Source organism: Bos mutus, chromosome 2 (genome assembly GCF_027580195.1).
Source record: "Bos mutus isolate GX-2022 chromosome 2, NWIPB_WYAK_1.1, whole genome shotgun sequence".
Taxonomy (NCBI): Eukaryota; Metazoa; Chordata; class Mammalia; order Artiodactyla; family Bovidae; genus Bos; species Bos mutus.
In genome coordinates, this window is record NC_091618.1 from 28,420,859 (window position 1) to 28,446,084 (window position 25,226).

Below are 25,226 nucleotides of genomic sequence, written 5' to 3' on the forward strand. Positions count from 1 at the left end.
GCAGTGCTTCCTCCATCTTGGCCCCTGGAAGCGCCAGCCATTAAGACCACCACTACTGGCAGAAGCCTCACAGTTTGGCACATTTATAAAAGATGTAAAACAGGGTGGGGTGGGAGGAGACAGAAGCATGAGGTGTCCAGAGTGGCATGACAGACACCAGACATGCACCGTGCACTTAAGCCCCCTCCTCCTAGCCCCCTTGCCAGACCCAGGCCAGAGCAGCACCCTCCACCCCATCCCCTGCCACTACCCTTGGGCTGGTGACTTGCAGAGGACAGGGGACCAGAGTGAGGACCACTGCAGTCTGCCCCATGGACAAGGACAAGAAGCCTTAGATGAGTCTGGCTGAGAAGTGGAGGTGATGGGGGAGGAAGGCAGACCTCCTCCACTTAGACATGCAGGAGACTGGCCCATGGGACCCCAGCAGTGGGTGAGGAGGTGGGGCCACCCTTGGAGAAGCCCTACCAATCAGAAATCTAAGGCAAGGGTCCCAAGGTCCCCTCCAAGCCCACCCCTCCACACGCACACACACAGGCGACACACTCACAACCCTGAGCACAGCCCAGTGGGGCTCACACTCGCGTCCCTCAGGAACTCCTGGGGAGCTTGGGAGGGGCTCTCTCCTCAGGCCAGGCCAAGCCTGAGCAGGTCCTCCCATCTGGTGGCCAAGCCATCCCTCTCCAGGGTAGGGAAAGGAACAGCCAAAGGGCACAAGGCCAGGTGGGCTGAGCCTCGGCCCAGCAGGCCTCCCCAAGCCGGCAGAGCTGGTGACCGATGAGTGTAGGCGAGCAGGAGCAGCTGGACTGCTATACCCGCACTGGAGGCCCAGAGCAGGCTGTCAGCGGGCCCCGGGACCCGTACTCATAGTCCGCATCTGTGGGTGAGGCCATGAAGGAGCTCAGAGAGCTCCCAGTCTGTCGATCCCGGAAGCTCTGGATGTAACTCTGTGGGAGAGGAAACACAGGTGTGAGAGTGCCACTGCGGACCCCTGCCCTGAAAGCCACCCAGGCAGATGGCCTCAGCCCGCACCATCACAAGCCTGAGACCCATCCTGGTCCTCTGCCGGTCTGGGACCTCACCACCCCCAGAGTCCACAGCCCTGAGACCCTTCCCTGTACCATGCCTCATTAAAATCCACACCCAGGTCACCTCTTCCCGTTACCCATCAGGCCCCTAACTACGGGGGTTATGGTGGTGGACAAGTCCTAGGCCTTCTAGACAGTGACCAGCCCTGGGGAAGGCCCAGTCCAGCTTGGACAGAGAGTCCAACACCCCCTTCTCCCCACTTGGGCTGGAGGGAAGGGCTCGGGGTGCTCACCGGGGAGAGGATGTCTCCATTGAAGCGCTTGATGGGCACTGGCCTACGCCGATAAGCAGGGTCAGGGGGCCCAGGCCTCGGAGGAGCCCGAGAGCCTCTGGGGAGAGCCCTTGGGGGTCTCTTTTTGCGCCGCTTCTCCTTGCGTTCTTCTTGCTGCCGAATCCGCATCAGTTGCACACGTCGGCGCTGCCGGCTGATGACCACTGCGAAGGGTGGGGAAGAGCAGGTTCTCAGAGGCCCACATAGGCTCCCAGATGCCCCTGGTCTGAAACCTCTCCTCCTTTACTTTCCCGGTCTCCCACTTGCCAGATAGGGCTTCCCATAGGTCTTTTCTTCCAAAGGTCTTTAGGGAAGATTCCTAGGCTCTAGGTACCTCTTCCAGGCTGCTACCCTACCCCTCTCCCAGTCTGGAGCCATAGGTGACTCACCTAGATTGGCCAACATCATCCCTAAACTGGACAACTAAGCTGCCTCCCCACTGGCTCCCCTTCTACACCTGCCTTCCCTGATGCTTTCTACACTCAGAAGCCAGAAGATACTTAATTAGTTTATATCCCTCCTGCTAAACTTCCAATGGCATCTCACCAGCCCTCTAATAAAATCCGGAGTCCTCATTATGGCCCACTGTGGCCACACAGTCGCCCCCCCTCAACCCCCACTCCCGCCCCACCTCCTCACCAGGCCAAGCTCATTCCCTCTCAGGCTCTCGCCCTTGCTCTTCCCTCTTCTCTAGCTCTTTGTATGGCTGGTGCCTTATCCTTCAGGTCTCTGCTTAAATGTCACCTCTTCCATGTGACACCCCTCCTTGGCCACCCTGTCCATACGTCACATTATCCTGCACACCTCTTTCATATCAGTCCACACAATGGGAATTATCTTGTTAGTCTGCCTATTGTCTGTCTCCCTCACCCTGAATGTAACCCTGGAAGGATGGGGGCCTTTTCCATTTTTGTCTCTGTTGCATCCCCAGATGCCTGGAAGGGGCTTGGCACAGAGCCGCTGTTCCATCTGTTGTTGTGGCATGGACGGTGGCACTGAGGTCCTGCTTTCCCAGACCCTGAGCCAGTCAGCTCTCTGTAACTCAACTGAGGCCTTCTGCTGCTGGTGCCTACAGCTCCCTCCCCATCCTCAACAGCTCAGATCCCCCCACTCAACCACCCATGTCTGTCATGCCCACCCTGGCATGTACCCTCTCACCTTCCGTGTGGGAATCCCGCTCGGTCGTCACCCGCCACTGCACCAGAACGCCCATGAGGCTAAGCAGGGGCCACAGTGCCAGCAGGGCCCAGCTCCGCCAGCAGAGGCGGGGTACAGGGGCAGCCCGCAGACGCTCCACCGCGTAGCGCGCCAGCAGCAGCAGTTCGGCAAAGTAGTCCGCAGCCGTGGCGATGAGCGCGGCACCGGTCACTGCGGTGGCCAGGGTGGTGAGCGGGCGGGGCCAGCGTAGAGTGAGCAGGGCGCAGAGCAGGCCGCCCCCCAGCAGCAGCCCCAGGGGGCCCCAGACAGAGCCCGGCTGGTAGTAGGGTGCGGAGCCCAGCAGGGCGGCAGCGGCAAGCAGAAGCCCAAGCAGCAGGCCCACCAGGAAGAGGCCCACACTGCGCACCAGCATGGCCACCAGCCCGCAGAGCAGCCCGATGCCCAGCGCGATGCCTGCGCTTGCCCCAGCACTCAGCTGCGTCTCCAGCACCCGCTCTCGGTAGCACAGCAGGAAGATGACCACCGAGCCAAACAGCAACCCGGTGAGAAAGAGTACTGCCTTGAAGCAACGGTAACCTGGAGGGAAACAGGGGCTAGTGAGAGGCCAAAACAAGGTCACGGGGCTGGAGGTAGGAGGTCAGAGGGGTCAAGAACAAGGAATTACAGGGGAACCAGAGGCAGGACACTAAGCTCAGAGAATTGGGGGTCACTGGGGTCCTGAGGGCAACAGTGAAGGGACCACTGGGATCAAGGAAGGTCAGAGAGATAGGTCATTGGGAGTCTCTGGGAAACAGACAGTCATTGAAAGGAATGTTGGGTTTTTGAGATAGAGATAGTTCATTGTATCAGTTACAGGGTCACTAGGGTCTTTGGAATCATAGAGGTCAGAGAGAGAGGTCACTGGGGTCACAGATAGAAGACCAATAAAATCCCTGGAGTCCTTAGGGTGGGATTGTTCAGAGGGATGAGGTATTTGGAAGTCAGAAAGAACTTGAGAGATGAGGTCACACAGGTTCAGAAAGATGAAATCTTTTCAGGTCAGGGGAATTGACAGATGTGGGATCATTGAGCGTATTAAAGGGTTTTTGAGAGAGGGTAATAATATTGAAGCCAGAAAAAATGGAATCATTGAGATCATGGTGGGGGCAAACAGACAACAGGGTCATAGGGATTCCCCTGTGTTAGGAGTAATAGAATCAGAGGGATGGAAGGTAATGAGATAGCTTGGTGGGGGTGTCAATAGGGTTCACAAGGAGCCATAGGGAGTCAAAGTGGATTATAGGGCAAATAGTGGTGTGGAGTTTCAGAAAAATGGAGGTTATAGGGCCATTAGGTCCAGTAAGGGTACCTGGAAGTGTGAGGGACCCGGAAAAGCTGAGAAGATGGAAGTCAGAGATGGGAGTCAAATGATCAGGGAGAGCCAAAGAGAAAGGTTATAAAAAGGAGAATCAGTGCTAGGAATGAGAGGAAGCACTGGAGTCTAGGAGGTTCTAGGATCAGGAAAAGGAGTAGGGCATGCACAATGTCTCAGAGGGTCCAAGAGCCTGAGAGTGAGAGCCTCCAAGAGCCACAGGGCAGGGAAGCCCAGGAGAAGGATTGGCAGGCTGCACTGGGCAACTGTAGAGGGATTGGGTATAAATAGTGGAGGGGGTGAGGTGACACAGACTCCTTGGAGACCCAGAATGTGTCCTGAACCTATAGAAGGGCTCTTCCTCCTGCCCACTCTGCAATTGTTCAGCCCAGAGTTTGGAGGTGGAAAGAGAGGGACCATCTGGCTTCCATGCCTGCCTACTACCCAGCCATTCTAGGGGGAGGTGTAAAGGCTGCAGAGCATAAGTCCTGCCCTGTTTCTGCCCAACCTGGAACTCAGACCTCCAAGCTTCCTTTGCACTTCATCCAGCCACCTGTAATGCTCTGCCTGGAGGCTTTCCCTGGATGCTCAGCCAATAAACCTCACTTCCTTATCTGAAGTTCTGTACTTCTTGCTATAGAGTCACTGGGCACCTACTCCACTAGACCATCTGGCACTTTGGTGCAAATTAGAAAAAGTTGTGCCTTCCTCTAGGCAAAGCAGCCTTGCACCAAGCTCTAGAGTTTGGCAAGTGGAGCATGGACTGGATTTCAGCCCCCACTTGCCTATCCAACCAAACTCCCTCGTGTCCTGGACAACCATCCACAGCAGCACTGATTACTGGAGCCTGCCTGTATATATATCTCCATGTATGTGATCACCATTTAGCTCCCTCTAATATATATCGCAGGTATGAATATGCCAGAAGTCTCTCCCTCATTAGACATTATGCCCCATGGTAAGGGACCATGTTAACTCACCCTTCTAAATGTTTTTGGTGCCTACCTAGAATAGTGACCCAAACACGTTTTCACCACAATAGCTATTATTTATTGAGTGTTTATTATTTTCACAACAACCTCGTGTGAGACAAATATCATTGTTTCCACTGTTCATATGAGAAAACTGAGGCTTAGAACGGTTAATGTGCCCAAGGCATTGTAATTAGTAAAGTGCAGAACCAGGTTCAAATCCAAGCACACCTAAATCAAAACCTGTGTTCTCTAGGATCTAGAGTCTAAATGATCTACAAGCATGTACGGGATGAAAAAAGAGAAAAGACAGATAGTTCATGGTAAAGTTCCAAAGAAGGTTTGAGGTGCCTCAGAAAAATAACTTGGGGAAACAGGGGGGGCCCAAGTAAGGAATGATGGGGTCTTACCGAAGAAGCAGTAGACGACTCCAAACAGACAGCACATGATGCAGACGAGCGCCGGAAGTGCCTCGTACCTGCGCTCCAGGGGCTGTTCACAGGGTGCTCCCCAGAAGGCATCATCTGGCTCCGGGGGCAGCAACTGGAACCGAAGTGTTGCCACAGTGCCCGGCATAGTGCTGGGAACAGAAGGGAGTCACCCTCCCACGTCAGCCTGACAGAGAGGAAGTTGGGGGTCAAGGAGGAGTCCTGGGTCTCCACCAGGATGAGGGTGAGATGGGAGTGGAGAACTAGGCAAAGATACAGTGGACAAAGGAGTGGTGCCCACATTACACAGCTCTGGAAGCATCCCTGAAGTAAGGGACAAAAGACAAAAGAGGGGAAAAGTGCCTGGCTAGAGGGAGCTGGGATGAAGAAGTTAAAAGGGGGACTAAGTTGGGGGGAGATGAGGGCAGCGTGCTGCCGGTGAGGAGGCAGCCAGGAGACTGGTCTGTGGGCGGTTAAATCTGGGATTATCCAAGATCTACCTGGGCTGGAGGCGACCTGAGCTTCTGAGCGAAAGAGGCTGTGCAGGGGCCGGAGGGGCCGCGGTCGCCGGGCGCCAGAGCCTCCAGCTGACTGGGGTCCGGTAAAAGTCCGCGGTGAGGGGAAGGGGGCTGCTGGGCCGGAGGGACCGGTCCCTGCGCGGCGGCGACGCCGCTCCGCCTCCAACACCGGCTGGCACTCCAGTCCCGCGACGTCCGGGGACTTAGGCTGGGCCTGGGGAAGGGAAAGAAGCAGGAGCAGGGGCTCGGGCTGCCCCAGAGCCGCGGCCCCATGCCCTGAGCCCGCCCGCGGCCTTTGGTGCTGATGGACAGCTCCGGCCTCTGCTCCTTACGTCACTCAGGGCGCACCATCCAGGCAGGGGCGGGCTGCTTCTGACGTCACACGGGACGCACCAACCACGCCGCGGGGGGAGGTAGGGGACTCCGCCCCCGACGTCTGCCTCTCCCTCACTGAGGAGGGGGCACTTCCGGGGGTCCTTCCCCTTTAACCTCCCCCTTCTCCTCCCTCTCCGGTAGCTGGAGCCCGAGACCCCACCCCGGAGGCGGGGCCCTTCCAGTGACACGTCGGACAGCGGCGGCCTCGGCGGAGGCTCCCGCGCCCAGCGCCGGGACCCTACGCGGTACCGAGCGGCAGCTGGAGGGGCACAGGAACGCGGCGCAGGGGATTCCGCTCCGGCGGCTGGCCCTGCTCGGAGGGGAGGGAGGGGGCCCGCCCGCCCGCTTGGCTCGGGACCTCCGGATCCGCCCCCTCCCCGGTCCCGCCCCCTCGAAGCCTCCTCTTGCGGCTCTGGGGCTGCTCCAGGGCCGGGGGCCCGCTGTCCGGGCGCCATGCGGGCATCGCTGCTGTTGTCGGTACTGAGGCCCGCGGGGCCCGTGGCCGTGGGTATCTCTCTGGGCTTCACTCTGAGCCTGCTTAGCGTCACCTGGGTGGAGGAGCCTTGCGGCCCAGGGCCGCCCCAGCCCGGAGATTCTGAGCTGCCTCCGCGCGGCAACACCAATGCGGCGCGCCGGCCCAACTCGGTGCAGCCCGGAGCGGAGCGCGAAAGGCCCAGGGCCGGTGCAGGCGCCGGGGAGAACTGGGAGCCGCGTGTCTTGCCCTACCACCCTGCACAGCCTGGCCAGGCCGCCAAAAAGGCCGTCAGGTAAGGATTGGATCCGCCTGCCCCACCCCCTGGGAACCGGCTGGGATGGGTGCGCAGAGGAGGCCGCCTGGGGCTGGATCAGGCCCCGGAAGGAAGGGTCTGACAAGCCAGGAAGTCTTTGGGCTCCGATCATTTCCGATGGCCCTGCTCCCTGGGAAGGTTTGGAGGCTCCATCCAGACTGGGCAGAACTCACTCGCCTCTGACCTAGACCTGCTTGACCCCCTGGACCCTCAAAGGTCTTCAGGGCTCACTGGGTGTTAGGTTTAGAGAAATGACTAGTATATAGAATGGGTGCATTGAGAGAGGGAAAGAGAAAAGAGAGAACTAGGATTTATCTGTGGGGGCTTCCCTGGTGGCTCAGCAGTAAGAGAATTCACCTACCAGTGCAGGAGACCTGGATTTGATCCCTGGATCAGGAAGATCCCCTAGAGAAGGCAGTGGCAACCCACTCCAGTATTCTTGCCTGGGAAATCCCATGGACAGAAGAGCCTGGCGGGCTACAGTCCATGGGGCCATAAAGAGTCAGATATGACTTACTGACTAAACACCAACAAGGATTTACCTGTATATCCTGTTCCTGGGTGGGCATCTGGGAAAGAGGGAGGTTTGTGGGGAAAGGATGATGTACCCATCCCATTAATGCCTCTGCCTATGAGTTGAAATAATTTCTCCTAAGTAACACTGAGTTCAAATTCCAATTCTTCAACTTACCTTCCGTATTATGGAAGATAAGTTTCTGAATCCCTGAGCCCCCCCAAACACATTCACTATGCCTCAATGGCATCTATCCGTTTACATCATTTCTGTGATGTATTTGTGGTATAATGGCATATTTTTAGAAATAAGTATGTACATGATGTGTGCAGTACCTGTGTGCCAAGAATTTGGCAAAGTGCTTTAAAGGGATACAGTCATCTCATTTTACAGATGAGGCTACCCAAGGTTTGAAAGTGAAAGTGAAAGAAAAGTCGCTTCCAACTCTTTGGGACCCCATGCACTGTAGCCTACCATACTTCTCTGTTCATTGGATTTTCCAGGCAAGAGTACTGGAGTGGGTTGCCATTTCCTTCCCCAGAGGATCTTCCCAACCCAGGGACTGAACCTGGGTCTCCCGCATTATAGGCAGATGCTTTACCATGTGAGCCACCAGGGAAGTCAAGGTTTAGATGGGTTAAATAACTCACTCAAAGATTCAACTACTAAATAACAAACTAGAGAATCAGACCCATAATATATCTCTCGTATCTGCATGGATAATACTATCTCCGTTTTAAAAGCACTTGGGTAGGTAAGGACAACAATTCCCTTAAATCCTCGTGACCCCTAGAAGAGTTATTCTATCATAAATGAGGAAACGGGCCCATGGAGGACATGACCTGCTGAAGCCTATGTATGCTACCCTCTGCCTGCCCTACTTGTCTTTTTGATAACCTTGGGCCATCTTTCCCCCACCCCAGGACCCGCTACATCAGCACGGAGCTGGGCATCAGGCAGAAGTTGCTCGTGGCGGTGCTGACCTCACAGGCCACGTTGCCTACGCTGGGCGTGGCCGTGAACCGCACGCTGGGGCACAGGCTAGAGCGTGTGGTGTTCCTGACAGGCTCGAGGGGCCGCCGGGCACCACCAGGTATGGCGGTGGTGACACTAGGCGAGGAGCGGCCCATTGGGCACCTGCACCTGGCACTGCGCCACCTGCTGGAACAGCACGGCGACGATTTCGACTGGTTCTTCCTAGTACCCGATGCCACCTACACTGAGGCGCACGGACTGGCGCGCCTAGTCGGCCGCCTCAGCCTGGCAGCCGCTGCCCACCTCTATCTGGGCCGGCCCCAGGACTTCATCGGTGGAGAGCCTGCCCCAGGCCGCTACTGCCACGGGGGCTTTGGGGTGCTGCTGTCGCGCACATTGCTGCAGCAGCTGCGCCCCCACCTGGAAGCCTGCCGCAATGACATTGTCAGTGCGCGCCCGGATGAGTGGCTGGGCCGCTGCATCCTTGATGCCACCGGGGTGAGCTGCACTGGCGACCACGAGGTAGGAAGAGAAGCCACCCCACTGGTGCCTCCCATCTGGGTGTCTGCACTTCCCCCTGAGAGGCAGAGGGGGTGGTTGGAGATATAGGCCTGGGTTTCTATGCTGTTTTGTCATTTTCTATCCCTGTGACCTTGGGTAAGTTACTGAATGTCCTGAGCGTCCTCATCCATACAAATGGAAATAATTATTTCTCAGGCTTGTTATAAGGATTAGAAAAAATAAGGGAGGCTTGCACATAGTAGGTGTTTGGTATTGGCCATTATTATTTTATTTGAGCCCCTGGACAGCTCTGAGATAGGACACATGCCTGTTTCACAGATGAACTGGCAGAGGCTTACCCAAGGTCACACAAGCTCACAACTGGTCAAGGTAGGCCGACACCCACAGGATTCTGACCCCAAGTCCACAACAGGTCATAGGATGGAGAGATGAGACACACAATATTGGGGGGGAGGGCACTGTCCCTTCATATTTCCCACTTCCCTTCCTCTCCCCAGGGGGTGCACTATAGCTACCTGGAGCTGAGCCCTGGGGAGCCCGTGCAGGAGGGGGACCCTCGTTTCCGTAGTGCCCTGACTGCTCACCCTGTCCATGACCCTGTGCACATGTACCAGCTGCACAAGGCTTTTGCTCGAGCTGAACTGGAACGCACATACCAGGAGATCCAGGAGTTACAGGTATGGTCTGGGCTGGGGGTGAGGGGTAGGGAGTTTAGGGGGTGAGGAGTTAGGAGTAGGGGGGTGTGGAGGGTAGGAGGTGGAGGATAGGGGGTAGGGGGTGAAGAGTGGAGAGTGAGGTTTCCTAAGAGGTCTCAGAGATCCCAGGAAAATAAAAAAAATTAGCACAAGAATCAGAGCATCCCTGCTTTCTGGTCCCTGTCTGCTTCTACCTTTTCTGAGGAGCCTCTCCAATTTAATTCTTAGGCTGCCTCCCATCTGGGTAAAGGACAGGTGGGAGCATTGAGTGGGCCGAGGTTGGCAAGGGACTGGGGATCTGTGCTGAGTGCCACGTGCTGCCTGCCCAGCCTCCCGGCTGCGTGCTGGCCCCGTGGTCCGCGCCTGGCTCATGGCCTCTTTCTCCAACCCAGTGGGAGATCCAGAACACCAGCCGCCTGGCAGCGGATGGGGAGCGGGCAGCTGCCTGGCCAGTGGGCATTCCAGCACCGTCTCGCCCCGCCTCCCGCTTTGAGGTGCTGCGCTGGGACTATTTCACAGAGCAACATGCTTTCTCCTGCGCTGATGGCTCCCCACGCTGCCCGCTGCGTGGGGCTGACCGGGCTGATGTGGCGGACGTTCTGGGGGCAGCCCTAGAGGAGCTCAACCGCCGATACCACCCAGCCCTGCGGCTCCAGAAACAGCAACTGGTTAATGGCTACCGACGCTTCGATCCTGCCCGGGGGATGGAGTACACGCTGGACTTGCAGCTGGAGGCACTGACCCCCCAGGGGGGCCGCCGGCCCCTCACCCGCCGGGTGCAGCTGCTACGGCCACTGAGTCGCGTGGAGATCTTGCCAGTGCCCTACGTCACCGAGGCCTCGCGTCTCACTGTGTTACTCCCACTAGCCGCAGCCGAGCGTGACCTGGCCCCTGCCTTCCTGGAGGCCTTCGCCACGGCGGCGCTGGAGCCTGGCGATGCTGCCGCAGCCCTGACCCTACTGCTACTGTATGAGCCCCGACAGGCCCAGCGGGCGGCCCACGCCGATGTCTTTGCCCCCGTCAAGGCCCATGTGGCAGAGCTGGAGCGGCGTTTCCCCGGTGCCCGGGTGCCCTGGCTCAGCGTGCAGACAGCCGCACCCTCACCACTGCGCCTCATGGATCTCCTCTCCAAGAAGCACCCGCTGGACACGCTGTTCCTGCTGGCCGGGCCAGACACGGTGCTCACGCCTGACTTCCTGAACCGCTGCCGCATGCATGCCATCTCTGGCTGGCAGGCCTTCTTTCCCATGCACTTCCAGGCCTTCCACCCGGCCGTGGCCCCACCCCAGGGCCCGGGACCCCCCGAACTGGGCCGCGACACAGGCCGTTTCGATCGCCAGGCGGCCACCGAGACCTGCTTCTACAACTCTGACTACGTGGCGGCCCGAGCACGGCTGGCAGCGTCCTCGGACCAGGAGGAGGAGCTGATGGAGAGCCTGGATGTGTACGAGCTGTTCCTGCGTTTCTCCAGCCTGCATGTGCTGCGGGCGGTGGAGCCGGCGTTGCTGCAGCGCTATCGGGCACAGACGTGCAGTGCGCGGCTCAGCGAAGACCTATACCACCGCTGCCGCCAGAGCGCGCTCGAGAGCCTCGGCTCCCGCACGCAGCTGGCCATGCTGCTCTTTGAGCAGGAGCAGGGCAACAGCACCTGACACCGCCCTGCGCCCCCGGAACTGGGCAAGGCGGCGCCCCGCCCCGCTCCTCCCCCAGCCACCCGGAGCTACCTGCCAGACTCGCAGGATAGGGCTGGCCGCAGCCCCAGACCCCAGGGGCCCCTCTCTCTGGCTTGGGGTCGCCCTCGGGCTCAGAGCAAGCCTGGGAAGAGGTACCCTTGGAGCCACCTCTTTCTGCCCCAAATCTCGTCTCCCTGGCCCCTTGACGCTGCTGATTCAGGCTGTGGCCTCCGAGTATTTATGCAGTGCAGTCTGCCTGACGCCAGCCCCACCTCCTAGGGTCAGCCCAGGGGACCTGGGCTGCAGATGAGTTGTTGGAGAAGGGTAGCTGAGAGAGGAGGGTGGGTCATCTCCCATCTTCTCCCCTCTGCATTCCTGATGAAGCTCCCTGACTTTAATAAACTGGCTGAGTGTGGACTAGTGGTGCTTGAGTCTTTGAAAGATGGGTGTGGGGGCAGGGAGGATGAGGATGGAGGCTCCCTGGTGCTGGCTGGGGTCAGGATTTCCTCTTCCAAGGGACCGAGTCATGCGTGTGCCCTGCCACGCCCCAGCTCCCAGCTTAGTCACATATACACACACAGAATTCTTAATACCTCTTTATTCCCAATTTTGTCAGCACTTTATAAAACCAGATCGGAAGCAGAGAGGCCTGAGGAAGCCCCCTTTCCCACCCCCAAGCTCAGCCAAGGTCTGGAAGAGCTGCTGCTCCCTGTGGCGCAGGCTTTGGGGAGTGGAGTTGGGGCAGGGGAAACTGGGAGCTGGGCCAGGCCGGCTGGATCACCCACTCTCCTGCGGAAAGAGGAGCTGGGTCTGGAGCGGGGCAGGAAGCAGGACCAGCCCAGCTGTCCTGAGTCCTGAGGGGCTTGCCCTCTCCTGCTGACACTGCAGGGCTAGGACCCTGGCTGTCCCTAAACTACCCACCCCTATCACCATCACCCCACCCGCTTTCTACATCGGTACCCTAGCCCCACCCTGTCCTCCCTGAATATATACAAATGTACAGAGGGTTCCACTCCTGCTAGGGTGGGCCCCTTTCTCCTCCTCCCTCTTTCCTCCCTCAGCCTTTCTCTCCTCCACAGGGGCCCACGTCCTAGTCTCCAGTTCTCCCTGGTCACCAGCCTGGGGGAGGAGGGTGTGCACAAGAGGAAGCCTTGTGCAAAGCAGCTGGCGCCAGGGTGAGTGAGAGTCCCCACCCTTCCAGTGGGCACCGCCCTCACTCCCTCAGCCTTGGGTACCCCTCTCCCCTGGCCTCCTGTCCCGGGAGCCAGAGTCTACAGTGGGGATCCAGGGAGGAGTCCCAGACTCCTGGGTCCTTTAGGACACAGCACCATCCTAGCAAGCGAAGTCTTCAAAGAGGCTTCCTGGGGGGCCGTGGGGGTGGTGGTGGTTGGGGAGCAGGCTGCTGGCACCCCCGCCTTCAGCACGGCCTCGGCTTGGGCAGGGACTCTGCAAGGTGAAGAGGGAGGGGGACAGGGAGAGATTGAGTGAAGCCCGCAGGCCTCTCACAGCCAGCCTTCCCTTGTCCGTGGGGGGCAGAGGCTCCAGGAACCCCACCCTGGAGGGCTAGTTCAGAGGTTATCGGGGGATTCAGTCCTGGGAGACAGCACTGGCTGCATACTCATCCTCACCTGCTCCTTCAGCTCCTGAAGCCCCAAAGTGGAGATGCCCCCAGTAGAGGTTCGGAGGGGGGTCTTGGGGTGACGCCACGCCCGCTTCAGTCGGTCCCAGGACACCTTGGGGTTCAGGGTAGGGGGACAGCAGTGGACTCAGGAAACTTGCTAGAGGAGAAGGACAGGCCTCACCAGCCCCACCACATAGGACTTGCTGCCCCAGCAAACCCTCACCGGGACACCCCAGCCCTCCTCCCCCATCCCCCTTCTCTTTGCCCCTCCTTGCCCTCAGACCTTCTGGCCAGTCAAGGGAGGAGGGAGGCCTAGTAAAGAGCTTGACTTCCTGCCAGTCCAGGTCTACCAGAAAGCCTGCCGGGCCTCTCTGCTTCTTCCCCAGCCCCTCCTCCTACCCACCAGGCCCCTATCCCTTGCCTCATAGATGTAGTCGAGGATCTCCAGCAATGTAAGGATGCTGGCCCCGATGAACAGTCCCATCTGTCCCCCGAGGTCTCCTGGGGAGCGCGAGAGCAGAGTCAGAGGGAGGAGGCTGGGCTGCTCCATCCCCGTGCAATCGGAGCCAGGCTCACCCAGCAGGGCTGACAGGCCGTAGGCTGCTCGCTGCTCCATGGCCTCAGAGGTCAGGGCTTCAAAAAAGACATCAAGAACCAGGAAGTTCTCTCTGCAGAGACAGGAAGCAGGGTATCCCTGAGGGGCCATCGTCTCAAGGAGACAGCTGGTGGGACATCCCAGACCCAGCAGACCCAGATCTGAGGCCCCTGCACGGAGAAGCTGGTGATCACCCCCAGGCTCCCAAAGGCTGTGAGGAGAAGCAGGCCCAGATTCCTGTTAGCTTCATGTTCTGAAGGCTAGCAAAAGGCCTGGGAGAACAAAACAAAACTCCCAGGCCTGCCTTCCCTCCTGCCTTCTCTAAAGCAGCAAATAGCATTCACTTTGCCTCATCCCCGTACCTCTGTAGAACCTTCGTGTGTGTGGGCGTGCGTGCATGCTGAGTGACTTCAGTCATGTCTGACTCTTTGCAACTCTATGGACTATAGCCTGCCAGGCTCCTCTGTCCAAGGGATTCTCCAGGCAAGAATACTAGAATGGGTTGCCGTGGCCTCCTCCAGGGGAATCTTCCTGACCCAGGGATCAAACCTGAGTCTCTTGTGTCTCCTGCATTGGCAGGCAGGTTCTTTACCCCTAACGCCACCTTAGAAGCCCCATAGAACCTTCAGTGGCTCCCTATTACCCTGCAGTCCACTCCATAATTCCTCTTCCAGACTTTCAAGACTGCCCATGATCCGCCGCACTGTACGTTCTTGTCCAAACTGCGCTCTTATCTGCTTCTCTCCACACAGCCTTCTTGATTCTCAGGCGGGTCTCTGCAGCATCCCACACATCTCTAACTGGGATTCCCCCCTCCCTCCTCTTCTCATGGACCCAAACCCGGGGTCCACAGAAGCCCAGCTCATGCCTCCCCTGCTCCCCTTACCCCACCCGCACTCGTCTCTCCTGGGGGCCTAAGAACACTTTCAAACAAGGCCTCATCCACAAACTGTGGCATGAGTTATAATCATCTCTATCCCCACAGGGCCCAGCACTGGGCCTGGCACTCAGAGGATGCTCAGCATTTGTAGATTGGCTGCAGGGTACCAGATCCAGGGCTCAGTGGGGCCACCTGTGGGCCACCCGGCTCCTCCCCCATCCCTTCCAGTTCCTTTCCCTCTGCACAGAACTGGACATGCACTGAACAGTTCCCAGGTTGCTGGGGCAGAAAGACACGCAAAAAGAGGGTTCTAAAACAGCAGGTTAATGCAACGATAGAGATATGGGAGCATGCTGTGGGAACTCAGATGAAAGGCATTTGGGCTCTGAAGGGCATCCCTGGAGGCAGAGACAATGGATATGACTTGGGGTGGGCAGAGGTTAGTTAGAAAAAAAACAGATCAAGATCCTGAAAGGTATTCCTGGCAGAACGCTCATTATTAACAAAGCTGCAATCCATTCCTAGCCTCCATCATACACTTAGACCTATTGAGGGTGGTCTCCATTACATACATACACACACACACACACACACACACACACATACCGTATGTAGGTCTCGTTGCGATTGTATTTTCTTGCCAGGTACCGGGCCGAGCCCCTGTTGGGGATCCTGACCATGGAGATCTCTTTCCCGTAGCGGGTCAGGTTGCAGGGAGTAGGACAGAAACACGGGCCTCCAGAGCCCCCACCCAGGGAGTCTGCAACACAGAGGCACCAAGTGCAGTGGGGGAGGGCAGGATCCCCAGAGGCCCACCAGCTGTTGGAAGGAAGCCTCGGGGGCGGTCCTGAGGCAGGCACGCCCACACTGAGGGCGGGTTCTGACCAGCTCTGGCACCACCTGGAGGAGACCGGCTTCCAGGTTCAGTTTCAGACCATCCAAGAAAGTGGGCAGACGCAGAACCCCCAGCACATTCCTTCTCCCTCTGCTGCCCAGCCCCCTGGGGCGGAGAGGTCCTCGTGGCTTAGAGGGAGGGCTCAGCCCACCAACCAGAGCTAATCAATCATGTGAGGCCACAGACACACGAGGGGCTTGGAGAGGATGGGTGAGTGGACGGATGAATGAGTAGATGACTGAACGGACAGACAGTGGGCAAGATCCTGTGCTCAGTGTGCTGGGTTTTCTCTGTTCGCCCCTTCAGATCCACTCTCCCCACCTTGCTCTGTCCCAGGAAGCTGACCTCTGCAAAATGCGTCACCTAGACTCCCCGCCCTCTTTGCATCTCTCCTCTCATGGCCCCAGCTCCCAGCTCCTGTCCATCTCGGACAGTCACAGGTCCCTCTCTGGGTGCCCCTAGTTCTGTGGAGTCTCACCCCTCCTGTGGTCCCCTTATCCCCATTCACATCTGTTTCTTCATGAAACACTCTTCAGTCACCCCTCTGAAGATGAAGTAGTAGGACAGAGAAGGTGTGACTCTGCCCCCAGATCTTAAGCCCGCCCCTGTGGCCAGCATCTAGATTCCTCAGTGAGCTCCTGACCAGTCACTCTGAGTCTAGTCTACCTCCTCTCTTCCTCCTCACCTTTCCATCCTTGCATCTCATCAGAGTCCCCTTTGTAAAAGCAGAAGGCATTCTTGCCTGGCCTTAAGCCGCTGTTGGCTTCCCAGAGCCTCCTCTGCGCACACTGACCTTTCAAGGCCCCAGACTCATGTGTGCCCTCTCTGGCCACAAATCTTAGCAAGAGCTGCTCCCACTGCCTAGAAGGGTCCCCCTCTTCACCAGCCTGATTCCTCTATATCCTTCAAGCCTCAGCTCATATGTCACTTCCTCTGGAAATCCTCCCTTCCTGCCCAGGTGGGGCTGCCTGCCTTTGCTGGGGCCCCACAGAATCGCTGAGGTTCCCCTACCCAAGGACTAACACACTGCATTGTGATGCCCGTCCACACCCCTGCTGGGTAGTAAGCACCACAGAGCAGGGCTCTTATTCCCATTCTTACCTCTGGCACCAGCGCAGACTGTAAACATCTGTAGAATGAATAAATGAATGAATGAATGAAGTGTGGATCAGGCGAGATCTATGGACAGAAGGGGTTGCCTTACCCACACTGATAGCCAGCAATGCACCTTTCCTCACACCAAGGGAGAAGTCATTTCCCCTTCCCAGAGAGGCAAGTTCATTTGCTGGACCAAGATGAGAAGCCCCGCCCCTCACTCTCAGTTCCGGTTCTCGGCAACCTCCCACCCCGCTGCTTTCACTTACCCAAGTACCACACCTGCAAAGGTCCTCAGACCCCTGGAGGTATGGGATAAGGCTCAGCCCCCAGGAAAACCCCCAGGAAGAGACTGGGAGGGGAGGAGCCAAGGCAGTGAGGAGAAAGGTGGACAGAGAGATGAAGAGGAGTGGGGCGGAGAGGCAGGGCGAGAAGGCAGCACGGACCCAGTGTGTGGTCGGCACACTCGATGTAGATATTTGGCGGGCAGATGGTCTCATTGCCTGAAAGGAGAGAAGATTATTCCTGGAGTCTATGGTTCCATCCACTCTCCACAGCGCATATTCCCAAATATGGGCACACATGTTCATGTGCACACATGTGGGTGTTTGTGCATATATGTGCATGCACGAATGTGTACGTGTTTGTACATAGAAGCATGGAGATGTATGCGTGCATATATGCATGCAAGCCACGCACGCTTCCATGGACACAACTAAGCACATGCATTTACATGCACGTGATGAAGCACGTGCACACAACCCACATACACAAGTACAGATTACACAAGTACATGTGTGCAGAGATACATATGCATATGTGAAAACATGCACAAAATCCCAAACACATACCAGGCACCCTCACGTGGGTAGACACATGCACACGTGTGTCACACACATGTACCTGCCCCCATGCACATGAGCAGTGTTCTGCCCTCAGAGGTTCTGGAGCCTGGCAGGGTGGCACGCAGGGCTGGTGGGGGTGGGGTGCCCACCTGGCATGTGCACCATCCGGCAGTGGCAGCGCTGAAGCACGGCCTCCTTTTCACAGCGCAGCCGGCAGGCAGACACGCTGTAGGCTGAGTAGCCCTGAAGCTCAGGCTCCCTGAGCCCACTCTCCGCTCGGCAGTTGCCCCAGGGCTGGGGCAGGTAAGTCAGCTGAAGAGGCAGGGCACGATGGAGTCACGCATAGAAGTCTTACCCTGCCCCCAGCACCCACAGCCCCAGCAAAGGCTGTGGAAGGGCTGGTGGGATGTGAGCTTCTGGAGGGCAGATCCGGTCAGCCTCCTCTCTGGGCCCAAAGGCCCCACCCCATGGCCAACCCAGGACCCAGTTGGGCATGCTCACCCGCTGTTCCTGGCAGGACACGAAGGTCTGGAAGCCTGGAGACACGCCAAAGCCCAGCTGGTGGATGTAGGGTGGCTCCTCCTGGCTGTGGATCTGCACTCGGATGCCCGCTTCAAACGATGTCTCATCTGCACAGTGGAGATGGGGTCCTTAGGAAACCTTCATTGCAGGCAGAGGACCCCGGCTGGAGCCCCTGTCCCTTTCCCGCCTGTGTACTTGTCTCTCTCCAGATGGGCAGGTACTCCTCCTGCTGAATGTCCAACATGATCTCCAGGCCGCTGCCCATGCCCCCTGCCCGGCTGGGCAGTGAGCTCTGCGGATCCGCGTTGAAGGTATAACACTTTCCATAGCGAGTATAGACCTGGGGTGAGAGAGAGGAGGGGCAGGGTGCAGGATGAAAGACAATCCCTTAAGCTTTGGTGGTCTATAAGGGCCACCAGACCTGCCTGGTCACCCCTGTCCTATATCCCAGCAACCAGCCTACAGCCCAGCTGCTCCCTCAAGTTCCATCTTTTCTACTGGCATCCTCTCTTCAATGATTAGAATGCACCTTCAGCTTAATGGGGCTTCCCTGGTGGCTCAGCCAGTAAAGAATCTGCCCTGGGTCAGGAAGATCCCCTGGAGAAGGAAATTGCAACCCACTCCAGTATATTTGTCTGGTAAATCCTATGCACAGAGGAGCCTGGTGGGCTACAGTCCATGGGGTTGCACAACTGAGTGACCAACACTTTCACTTTTCTTTTCCAGCTTCACGTATCAATAGCAGAACTCTTGATGTTTTCCCAAATCCTGTCCCTGACTCCTTCTCCTCTTCTGAGTAAAGGGCTCCGCTCTCAACCTAGTTTCTAGAGTCAGAATCCCTGAAATCTCCCTTTTCTGGTAAGTTGGTTGCTCAGATACGGAACAGGGGTGACCAGGCATCTAATCCAGCAGCCATCTTGGCAATTCTACTTCCGAAATCTATTTAGAATCCATCCAGTTTCCTTCCATCTCATGTCCCACTTTCACTGTCATCTGCCTCTGGCCATGGCGGCAGGCTCCGAACTAGTGTCCCTGTATCTGCCTTTGCCTCTACCTTCCAAGTCAGACATGATTGAGTGTTGGCGTGTTTAAGGTTTTTTTACCAAGCCATTCACAACATGGTAGCCAGAGTGCTCATTCTAAACTGCAGAGATCCAATCAAGTCACTTGCCATCTTAAAACCCAACAACCACTTCCCATTCCCCAGAGAATAAAGCCAAGTTCCCTCCTTGCCTGAAAGTCTCCATGAGAGGTGACCTTTGCCTCTCTCCTGCAAAGAGATCTCCATGACAAATTCAAACTTATGGAGCACCATCTCTCCCAGGGCCTTTGTTCCTGCAGTTCCCTTTCCTGGAATGCTCCCTTCCACCCAGCTGGCACGGCCCAGCTGCTCATCTTTTAAACCTGAGCTTAAGTGTCTCTTCTTCAGATGCACACTCATAGGCCACACCCATGTTCACAGCGTCACCCTTCCCTGATCAGTGTGTTTGTGGGTTTGCTCAAACTACTCATCAAGACTTCAGATAACCTTGCTTATCTGTTTGTCTCCCTGAGCAGCGGTCATCATCCCTCACTCGACTTCATGCTACACAGAGGCAGTGAGTGGATCATCCCCAGTGCAGGGCACAAGAGATGCTTCCAGAAAAGACGACCCGCGCTGAACGAAGCCCATCCCCGGTTTCCTCTGCGGAGAGTTCTCCCATATGGACACCAGATGGCGCTGGCGCCCCGGAGATGGAAGCCGAGGCTCCGGCGGGGACAGAGCTGCGGTTGGGAGTTAGTTGCAAGCGGCTGGGGTTGGGGAGGGGGTTGAGGAAGGGAGGCAGATGGAAGTTCCCCCCTGCCGGGCTCACCCCACAGAGACCAGCCCCCGGGTCAAACCCATCACAGGCAGCACCTTCTCTGGGGGTAAGGAGGTCAGCGCACTCAATCTCTCTCTCTCCCCTTCTCCACGGGAACATTTTCACTCTGGTGAAAGCTGGGAGGAGAGGCATGAGGAGGCCGTCTGAGGGAAAAGATTCCTAAATGCCTCGCTCCAGGGAAAGGGGAGGGCTGGGTTGAAGACAGTGGGAGTGAAGAGTTCTAGGAACTGGGGGCCTGGGGTGCCCCCGTCTGTGGGGCAGGGTTGTCTCACCCTCCTATCTCTACTAGGTTAATGATCCTGATAATTCTTCCCTCTCAGACAGTTCTTCTATCACCCAAGCACCCCGCCTCAGATTCTCAAAACAAAAGGACGCAGTAACAAGCACTGTGCAGTTTACAAAACACGGCAACGTCTGCTGCCCCATTGCATCTCCTCGGCCACCCTGGTATCAGGCAGGTTTAATTAGCCTGATGATTACAGATGAGGGAGCCGCAGCTCAGAGAGGTGATGTGAGTTGCCCAAGGTCACACAACTAGTCAGTGGGAGAGGTGGAGCTGACTGAGATAGATGTAGGACTCGGGTTCCTACCATCCAGTGCTGGCAACTCCCCTCCCAGCCTACCCCGCCCCAAGTCCCAGCCCCTGTCCCGGCCCCATCCAGCTGAAATGAGACCGGAGTCTCAACACTCAACCCCTTTTCTTCCCTTCGCCGTCCCATTCACTCCACTCCTCTACACCTTCCCTACTCTCTTTGCCATGTCTGCTGCCTCTCGGTTCAGTCCCTCACCTGTCTCTCCCCTCCGCCTTCTGCACCCATGCCAGCTGCTGGGTTCCAGTCGTCATTGACCCTTTCCGTCACACCCCTGCCCCAGCTCCCTGCTGTGTCCATCAGTGGGGCAAGAGTGGGCATGGCAGACAGTCCCAGAGCATTCGCTCTGCCCCAGGCACTGCGCTCAGTGCTTCTCACACTCTTTCCAATTCCAGTCGAATCTCACAGCCACCCGACATCCTACAGATGAGGAAACTGAGGTCCCAAGGTTGGCTGATTTGCCAAGGTCTCCAAGAGCAGTGCTTCTTAAACTCTAATCTGCACACCGAGCACCTAGAGGTCTTGTCAAAAGACAGGTTCTGAGTCAGCAAACGTGTATTGGGGAGCAGGACTTGAGATTCTGCATTTCTAACAACCCACTGGTCTGCAGACCACACGGTGGGTCAAAAGTCCCTAGACAAAAGGGCCAGAGTCCAGCAAGACAGCCCAACTCTAGATCTGTGTTTTCACAACATGTCCCCAGAGGGAAGAGAGCTTTGAACAGGGCTGGGGGCAAGATTGCTGGATCCTCAGCAGTGTGGGAAAGGCAGAAGGGGGAGAATATGTGAGCATTTGCCCCAATTCTCAAAGCACTCACCTCCTTCCTATTTTGAGCCAAGCAGATGCTGGAATCAGCTTTTGCTGCTGCAGCCATTTTTCAGTGTGGGTTCCAGTGGGGCAGCTAAACAAGGTACCGGGCTGCATGGGGACCCTGGTAGGGAGCTGCTCACACGTGCCCCCCAGTGTGCAGCGACTGACCCTGACCCCTGGGCACTGTCATGATCTCTTCTTTGGGACCGTGGACTCCTTGAGGCTGGGAGCCCCAGGCCCCAGGCTGGGATACCATCTTGGTATCCCCATTGCCTGCTAAGTCGCTTCAGTTGTATGTGACTCTTTGTGACCCCATGGACTGTAGCCTGCCAGCCTCCTCCTCCATCCATGGGATCCTTCAGGCAAGAACACTGGAGTGGGTTGCCATGCCCTCCTCCAGGGGATCTTCCTGACCCAGAGATCGAACCTGTGTCTCTCAAGTCTGAACCTGGGTGGGGCCAGAGCCGCCTCCCTACCTGATCCTTCCACCACACACACACACACACACACACACACAGACTGCATGACACTGAGACTACCCTTGTGCAGGGCAGAGCCAACTGGGAAGGCTTTGGCTCCAATGGCTTCAGATGGGGGTGGCTACCTGGTATCTCTGCCCTCGAGGCGATTGTGCAGAGAGAAGGTGACAAAGGAAGATGGGTGGAAGGACTCTGGGTCTGATGGACAATGCTCTGCAGGGAGTGGACAGGCCAGACTGGCAGGGCCAGGCCACCTGCACCGCCTGGGTCAGGCCCCACTGCTGGGCAGAGCAGAGCGTTGCCCTGGAGACGGTCCCTGGGCCAGGCAGGCAGCAGCGGGTAGAGCTGCCGGCTCCTAAGTGGCAGAACCCTGGTGGCCACACAGTCCACAGACTCTTCCATGGAGACGGCACGGCCGCTCAGCCACAAGCTCCCACTGGCTGTCCACTGTGCTCTCCCCAAGGACTGGCCCCAGAGGAGGGTCAGTGCGCAGGAGTTGAGGCTCCAGAGTCCGGCCACGGAAAGAGGCATGTCCTGGGCCAGGATGTACCCTGATGGACTGACGGGCTATTTCCAGATCTGCCACCACTAGCCTCAGCCTCTCAGGCTGTTCCCATCCCAGCAACACCTCCTTCTCCCGCCTGGTGCTCCCTCTTCTCAGCCCTCCCTTGCTGTCTGCCCTCATTCCTAGGTCTGCCCCCCCACCGCCCCCCCAACCCCGGACGTGGGCGGAGCCCCTCTGGGCCGGGCTGGACAGCTTCTTGACAGCACTGTGTCTGCGGCACTGCAGGCAGACCCCTGGACCCCTCCCCCAACTCACTTCCTGCCAGCCCTCTGCCTATCCCTCTCGGACCACCTCCCCTTCAGCATTGGCCTGGGTCTGTCTGCCTCTCTAGCCTCCCCATCCCCTGATCTCAATTTGTCTCTCAAGCCTCTCTGCATCCTCTTGAGTCTTTCTCTGTCCTCAGCATCTAATCAGTTATTCATCTGGCCTGTGTCTCTGCTCCATGCGCTCTGCCCGCCTGTCCATCCCCCGGCCTGGCCTTTTTCCCATTGGCCTGGCTACACCCCCCTCCCCCCGTCCCCTGCCCCCCGCCGCCTCTGTTCTTTTGCCCACTACATCTCTACCTGTTTGCTTTTCTCCCTGTCTATCCCCTAGACAAGGTATCCAGTGTCTGACTATTGTCTTCCTCCTCTTGATTTTTCTCTGGGCCAAACCACCTCCCTGACCAAGAGTCCCTGCCCAGGCGCACCTCCCTCCTTCTCCCTGCCTGCTTCTCTGGGTCTGCCCCAGATGATGACCAACGACCAGAGACTGGGAGAGACCTGTCCAGAGCGTGCTCCTCTGAGCAACGGCTTCTTTCTCAGCTCCTTGAGTTCCATCTGTCCACAGCTCCGGTTGCCTTGAAAAACTCTCCCTGGCTGGCTGGCTGGTATCTGCCCTCACCCTTTCCCACTCCCTCATCCTCCCTACAATCATGGAGCCCACGGGGTTAACAGGCAATTAGCAAGGCCAGGGCTTAGAGTGGTGGGGGAAAGGGCTCTGGGCCTCCAGGAGATAAGAAGCAGCCAGGAGCAGCTGAGGCTGGGCTAATCCCAGCACTAATCTGCGGCCTGGGCTTTATCTCCAGTGCCTTCTGGGCACCCTGCCTCTGCCAAGGCCTTGGCACCTCCACCCACCCCTCTTTTCCACGGCAGCTTTATCCCTTCAAATTCCATCAGCCCTCCCTTGATCCGGTCCAGCCCCATGCCTCTCACTTCAGCCCCTGGAACGAACTCCCCTTAATCCTATAGTGCCCAGGGGTCCAGGGTAGCCAGTGGAAGGGGTTGTGTTTTCATCTGCCATGGACCGTAACTAGCATCCCAGGTCAGATGGCTCTTCAGCCCCAGCTTCACTCAGGGGTAGCCCAAGCATCCAGGTTCAAAGCCTCTTCCTTCTCTGTCCTCACCAGGGAAGACCGTGCCAACTCAAAATGCCTGGGGTGTCTTCACTGGTCAGAACTGGGAAGTCACTCAGTCCAAAGCCTCATTGTACAAAGGCCAAATCTGAAGCCTAGAGATGGCAAGGGACATACCCAAGGGCGTACAGAAAAAAGAGGGCACATTCAGAACTAGTACCCAGCCCCCAACCCCCACTGGGCCCCAGCATTGTCCACTAACCTCCATTATGCATCCTGGAGGTCAGTAGACCCTGGTTCCAGCCCTTGCTCCACCAGTGACAGCTGTGTAACTTGGTTAGTAAAGTGATTTACTGACTTCTTTTGTCCTCAGTTTCCTTATCAGTCGAGTGGGGACAGAAATTCCTGCTCGCCTTATCTCATAGGTTGGTAATAAGTCTCAAAAGAGATGAAGTAGGTGACAGGCATTTGCAAGGTAAAATCACATACATGAGGCCTCAGTATTAGTTATGAGGGTGTTGTGGAGGCCAATAAGATTCAAACTGGGGCAGAGATCGGCCAGCGGATGCGGTGCTGGGAGAGGATCCACATAAGATTCTTAAGGTGGAAAAATGGGTGCACATTTTGAAGTCTAACAGAAGAGGGTTCAAATTCTGGCTCTGCCACCAGCCTTGGACAAACAACCTTGGGTGGTGAGTTAACCTCTCTGAGCTTCAGATTACTCTTCTGTAAAAGGGGTAATGGTAATTCCTCCTCCTGAGGTTCACAGTGAGGATCAGAGGTAAGTCCAGAGAGATGCATGCAAGGTGCTCAAGAAAGTGGGGGAGCCCAACTGGGGCAGCCATTTGACCTTGGATCCCTCCGGGGCCCATTCTCACTGGGCACAATGCCCCTTAGTAAAGGCTCTCTCAGCAGTTGTGGGCGAGGATGAAACGTTGTCAAAGCAAAACCCCCAGGCTCTGAGATCTGGCTGTCCTACCAGAGGAGGGTGCGGGCCAGCAGCCCTGAACTGTCTGTGAGATTCGGGTTCAGTCATTTAACCTCTCTGACCCTCCATTTTTCTTCTGTAAAATGGGAATAATAATAGGCATCGTCGGAGGTGTAATGGAAAAGAGAAAATGTATTGAATACATAAATAATAGTGACAGTTAACATTTATTCAGTGCTTACTCTGTGGCAAGCACAGTCCTAAGCCTTTTATATAAATTAACTCCTTGTGTGCATGCATGCTAAGGCATTTCAGTCGTGTCTGACTCTGTGCAACCCTGTCCGTGGGGTCGCAAAGGGTCAGACACAACTGAGTGACTGAACTGAGGGACTGTAGGACTGCTGGGCTCCTCTGTCCATGGGATTCTCCAGGCAAGAATACTGGAGTCGGTTGCCATGCCCTCCTCCAGGGGATCTTTCCAACCCAGGGACCTTAATTCTCACAAAAACCCTCTACTGGAGATGTCTTAACATCTCCATTTTACAGGCAAGACAATGGAAAACCAGAGAGGGTAGAGCAAGCCAGAGTCACGTGAGGTAGCAGAGAAGGGGACTGGGTCAGGGGCATGGGACTCTGTGCTCAAGGCCACTGTGTACTGATACACACCTGGCACAGCCCCAAAGACTAGGAGGAGCTCCTGAAGTGGCGGGCGTTCACATCAGGCGTCCTTGTCCTACACTGTTCCTTGAGCCTGTACAGTATGCCTGGCACTGTGCTTGCTGTTGGGGATAATTCAGAGAACAAAATCCCTGGCTTCTGCCCTGGAGGAGTTGGCCGTTTGGCCCCAGAGGCATTTATTCATTCCAAAAGTGTTTGTTGAG

The 25,226-nt window shown here is 56.9% G+C and overlaps 3 protein-coding genes across 4 annotated transcripts; 1 reads left to right on the forward strand and 2 right to left on the reverse strand.

Annotated features, from left to right (window-relative positions):
• Positions 1-59: 59 nt before the first annotated feature.
• TMEM198 (transmembrane protein 198) lies at positions 60-6,253 on the reverse strand. 2 transcript variants are annotated; one of them, XM_005889694.2, is made up of 6 exons: positions 6,116-6,253; positions 5,766-5,997; positions 5,248-5,452; positions 2,516-3,091; positions 1,319-1,521; positions 60-944 (listed from the first exon to the last, which is right to left on the reverse strand). In XM_005889694.2, the coding sequence occupies exons 3-6, from the start codon at positions 5,411-5,413 to the stop codon at positions 807-809; spliced, it is 1,083 nt and encodes a 360-aa protein (XP_005889756.1). In that variant the 5' UTR covers positions 5,414-5,452; positions 5,766-5,997; positions 6,116-6,253; the 3' UTR covers positions 60-806. The 2 variants fall into 2 exon arrangements, with proteins under 2 accessions (XP_005889756.1, XP_005889757.1); XM_005889695.3 differs by lacking the exon at positions 6,116-6,253 and having other exon boundaries at positions 5,248-5,417; positions 5,766-6,107.
• A 110-nt stretch (positions 6,254-6,363) lies between these two features.
• CHPF (chondroitin polymerizing factor) lies at positions 6,364-11,742 on the forward strand. The gene is made up of 4 exons (XM_005889696.3): positions 6,364-6,925; positions 8,384-8,957; positions 9,455-9,634; positions 10,045-11,742. Exons 1-4 carry the CDS (start codon positions 6,612-6,614, stop codon positions 11,302-11,304), a joined length of 2,328 nt encoding a protein of 775 aa, XP_005889758.3. The 5' UTR covers positions 6,364-6,611; the 3' UTR covers positions 11,305-11,742.
• A 184-nt stretch (positions 11,743-11,926) lies between these two features.
• Positions 11,927-23,015, reverse strand: ASIC4 (acid sensing ion channel subunit family member 4). The gene is made up of 10 exons (XM_070360481.1): positions 22,846-23,015; positions 17,974-18,118; positions 17,758-17,885; positions 17,406-17,568; positions 16,712-16,914; positions 15,028-15,335; positions 13,523-13,614; positions 13,368-13,447; positions 12,954-13,058; positions 11,927-12,771 (listed from the first exon to the last, which is right to left on the reverse strand). Exons 1-10 carry the CDS (start codon positions 22,900-22,902, stop codon positions 12,658-12,660), a joined length of 1,395 nt encoding a protein of 464 aa, XP_070216582.1. The 5' UTR covers positions 22,903-23,015; the 3' UTR covers positions 11,927-12,657.
• Between the last annotated feature and the right edge of the window lie 2,211 nt (positions 23,016-25,226).

Coding starts and splice junctions, on each gene's coding strand:
- CHPF (XM_005889696.3), top strand. CDS start 6,612: ATGCGGGCATCGCTGCTGTTGTCGGTACTGAGGCCCGCGGGGCCCGTG. Junction 6,926..8,383: donor GCCGCCAAAAAGGCCGTCAG/GTAAGGATTGGA, acceptor CCCCCACCCCAG/GACCCGCTACATCAGCACGG. Junction 8,958..9,454: donor GCTGCACTGGCGACCACGAG/GTAGGAAGAGAA, acceptor TCCTCTCCCCAG/GGGGTGCACTATAGCTACCT.
- TMEM198 (XM_005889694.2), bottom strand. CDS start 5,413: ATGCCGGGCACTGTGGCAACACTTCGGTTCCAGTTGCTGCCCCCGGAG. Junction 3,092..5,247: donor AGTCGTCTACTGCTTCTTCG/GTAAGACCCCAT, acceptor GTTTCCCTCCAG/GTTACCGTTGCTTCAAGGCA. Junction 1,522..2,515: donor GCGGGATTCCCACACGGAAG/GTGAGAGGGTAC, acceptor CACCCTTCGCAG/TGGTCATCAGCCGGCAGCGC.
- ASIC4 (XM_070360481.1), bottom strand. CDS start 22,902: ATGGAACTCAAGGAGCTGAGAAAGAAGCCGTTGCTCAGAGGAGCACGC. Junction 17,569..17,757: donor TGTCCTGCCAGGAACAGCGG/GTGAGCATGCCC, acceptor CTGCCTCTTCAG/CTGACTTACCTGCCCCAGCC. Junction 16,915..17,405: donor CCGGATGGTGCACATGCCAG/GTGGGCACCCCA, acceptor CTCTCCTTTCAG/GCAATGAGACCATCTGCCCG.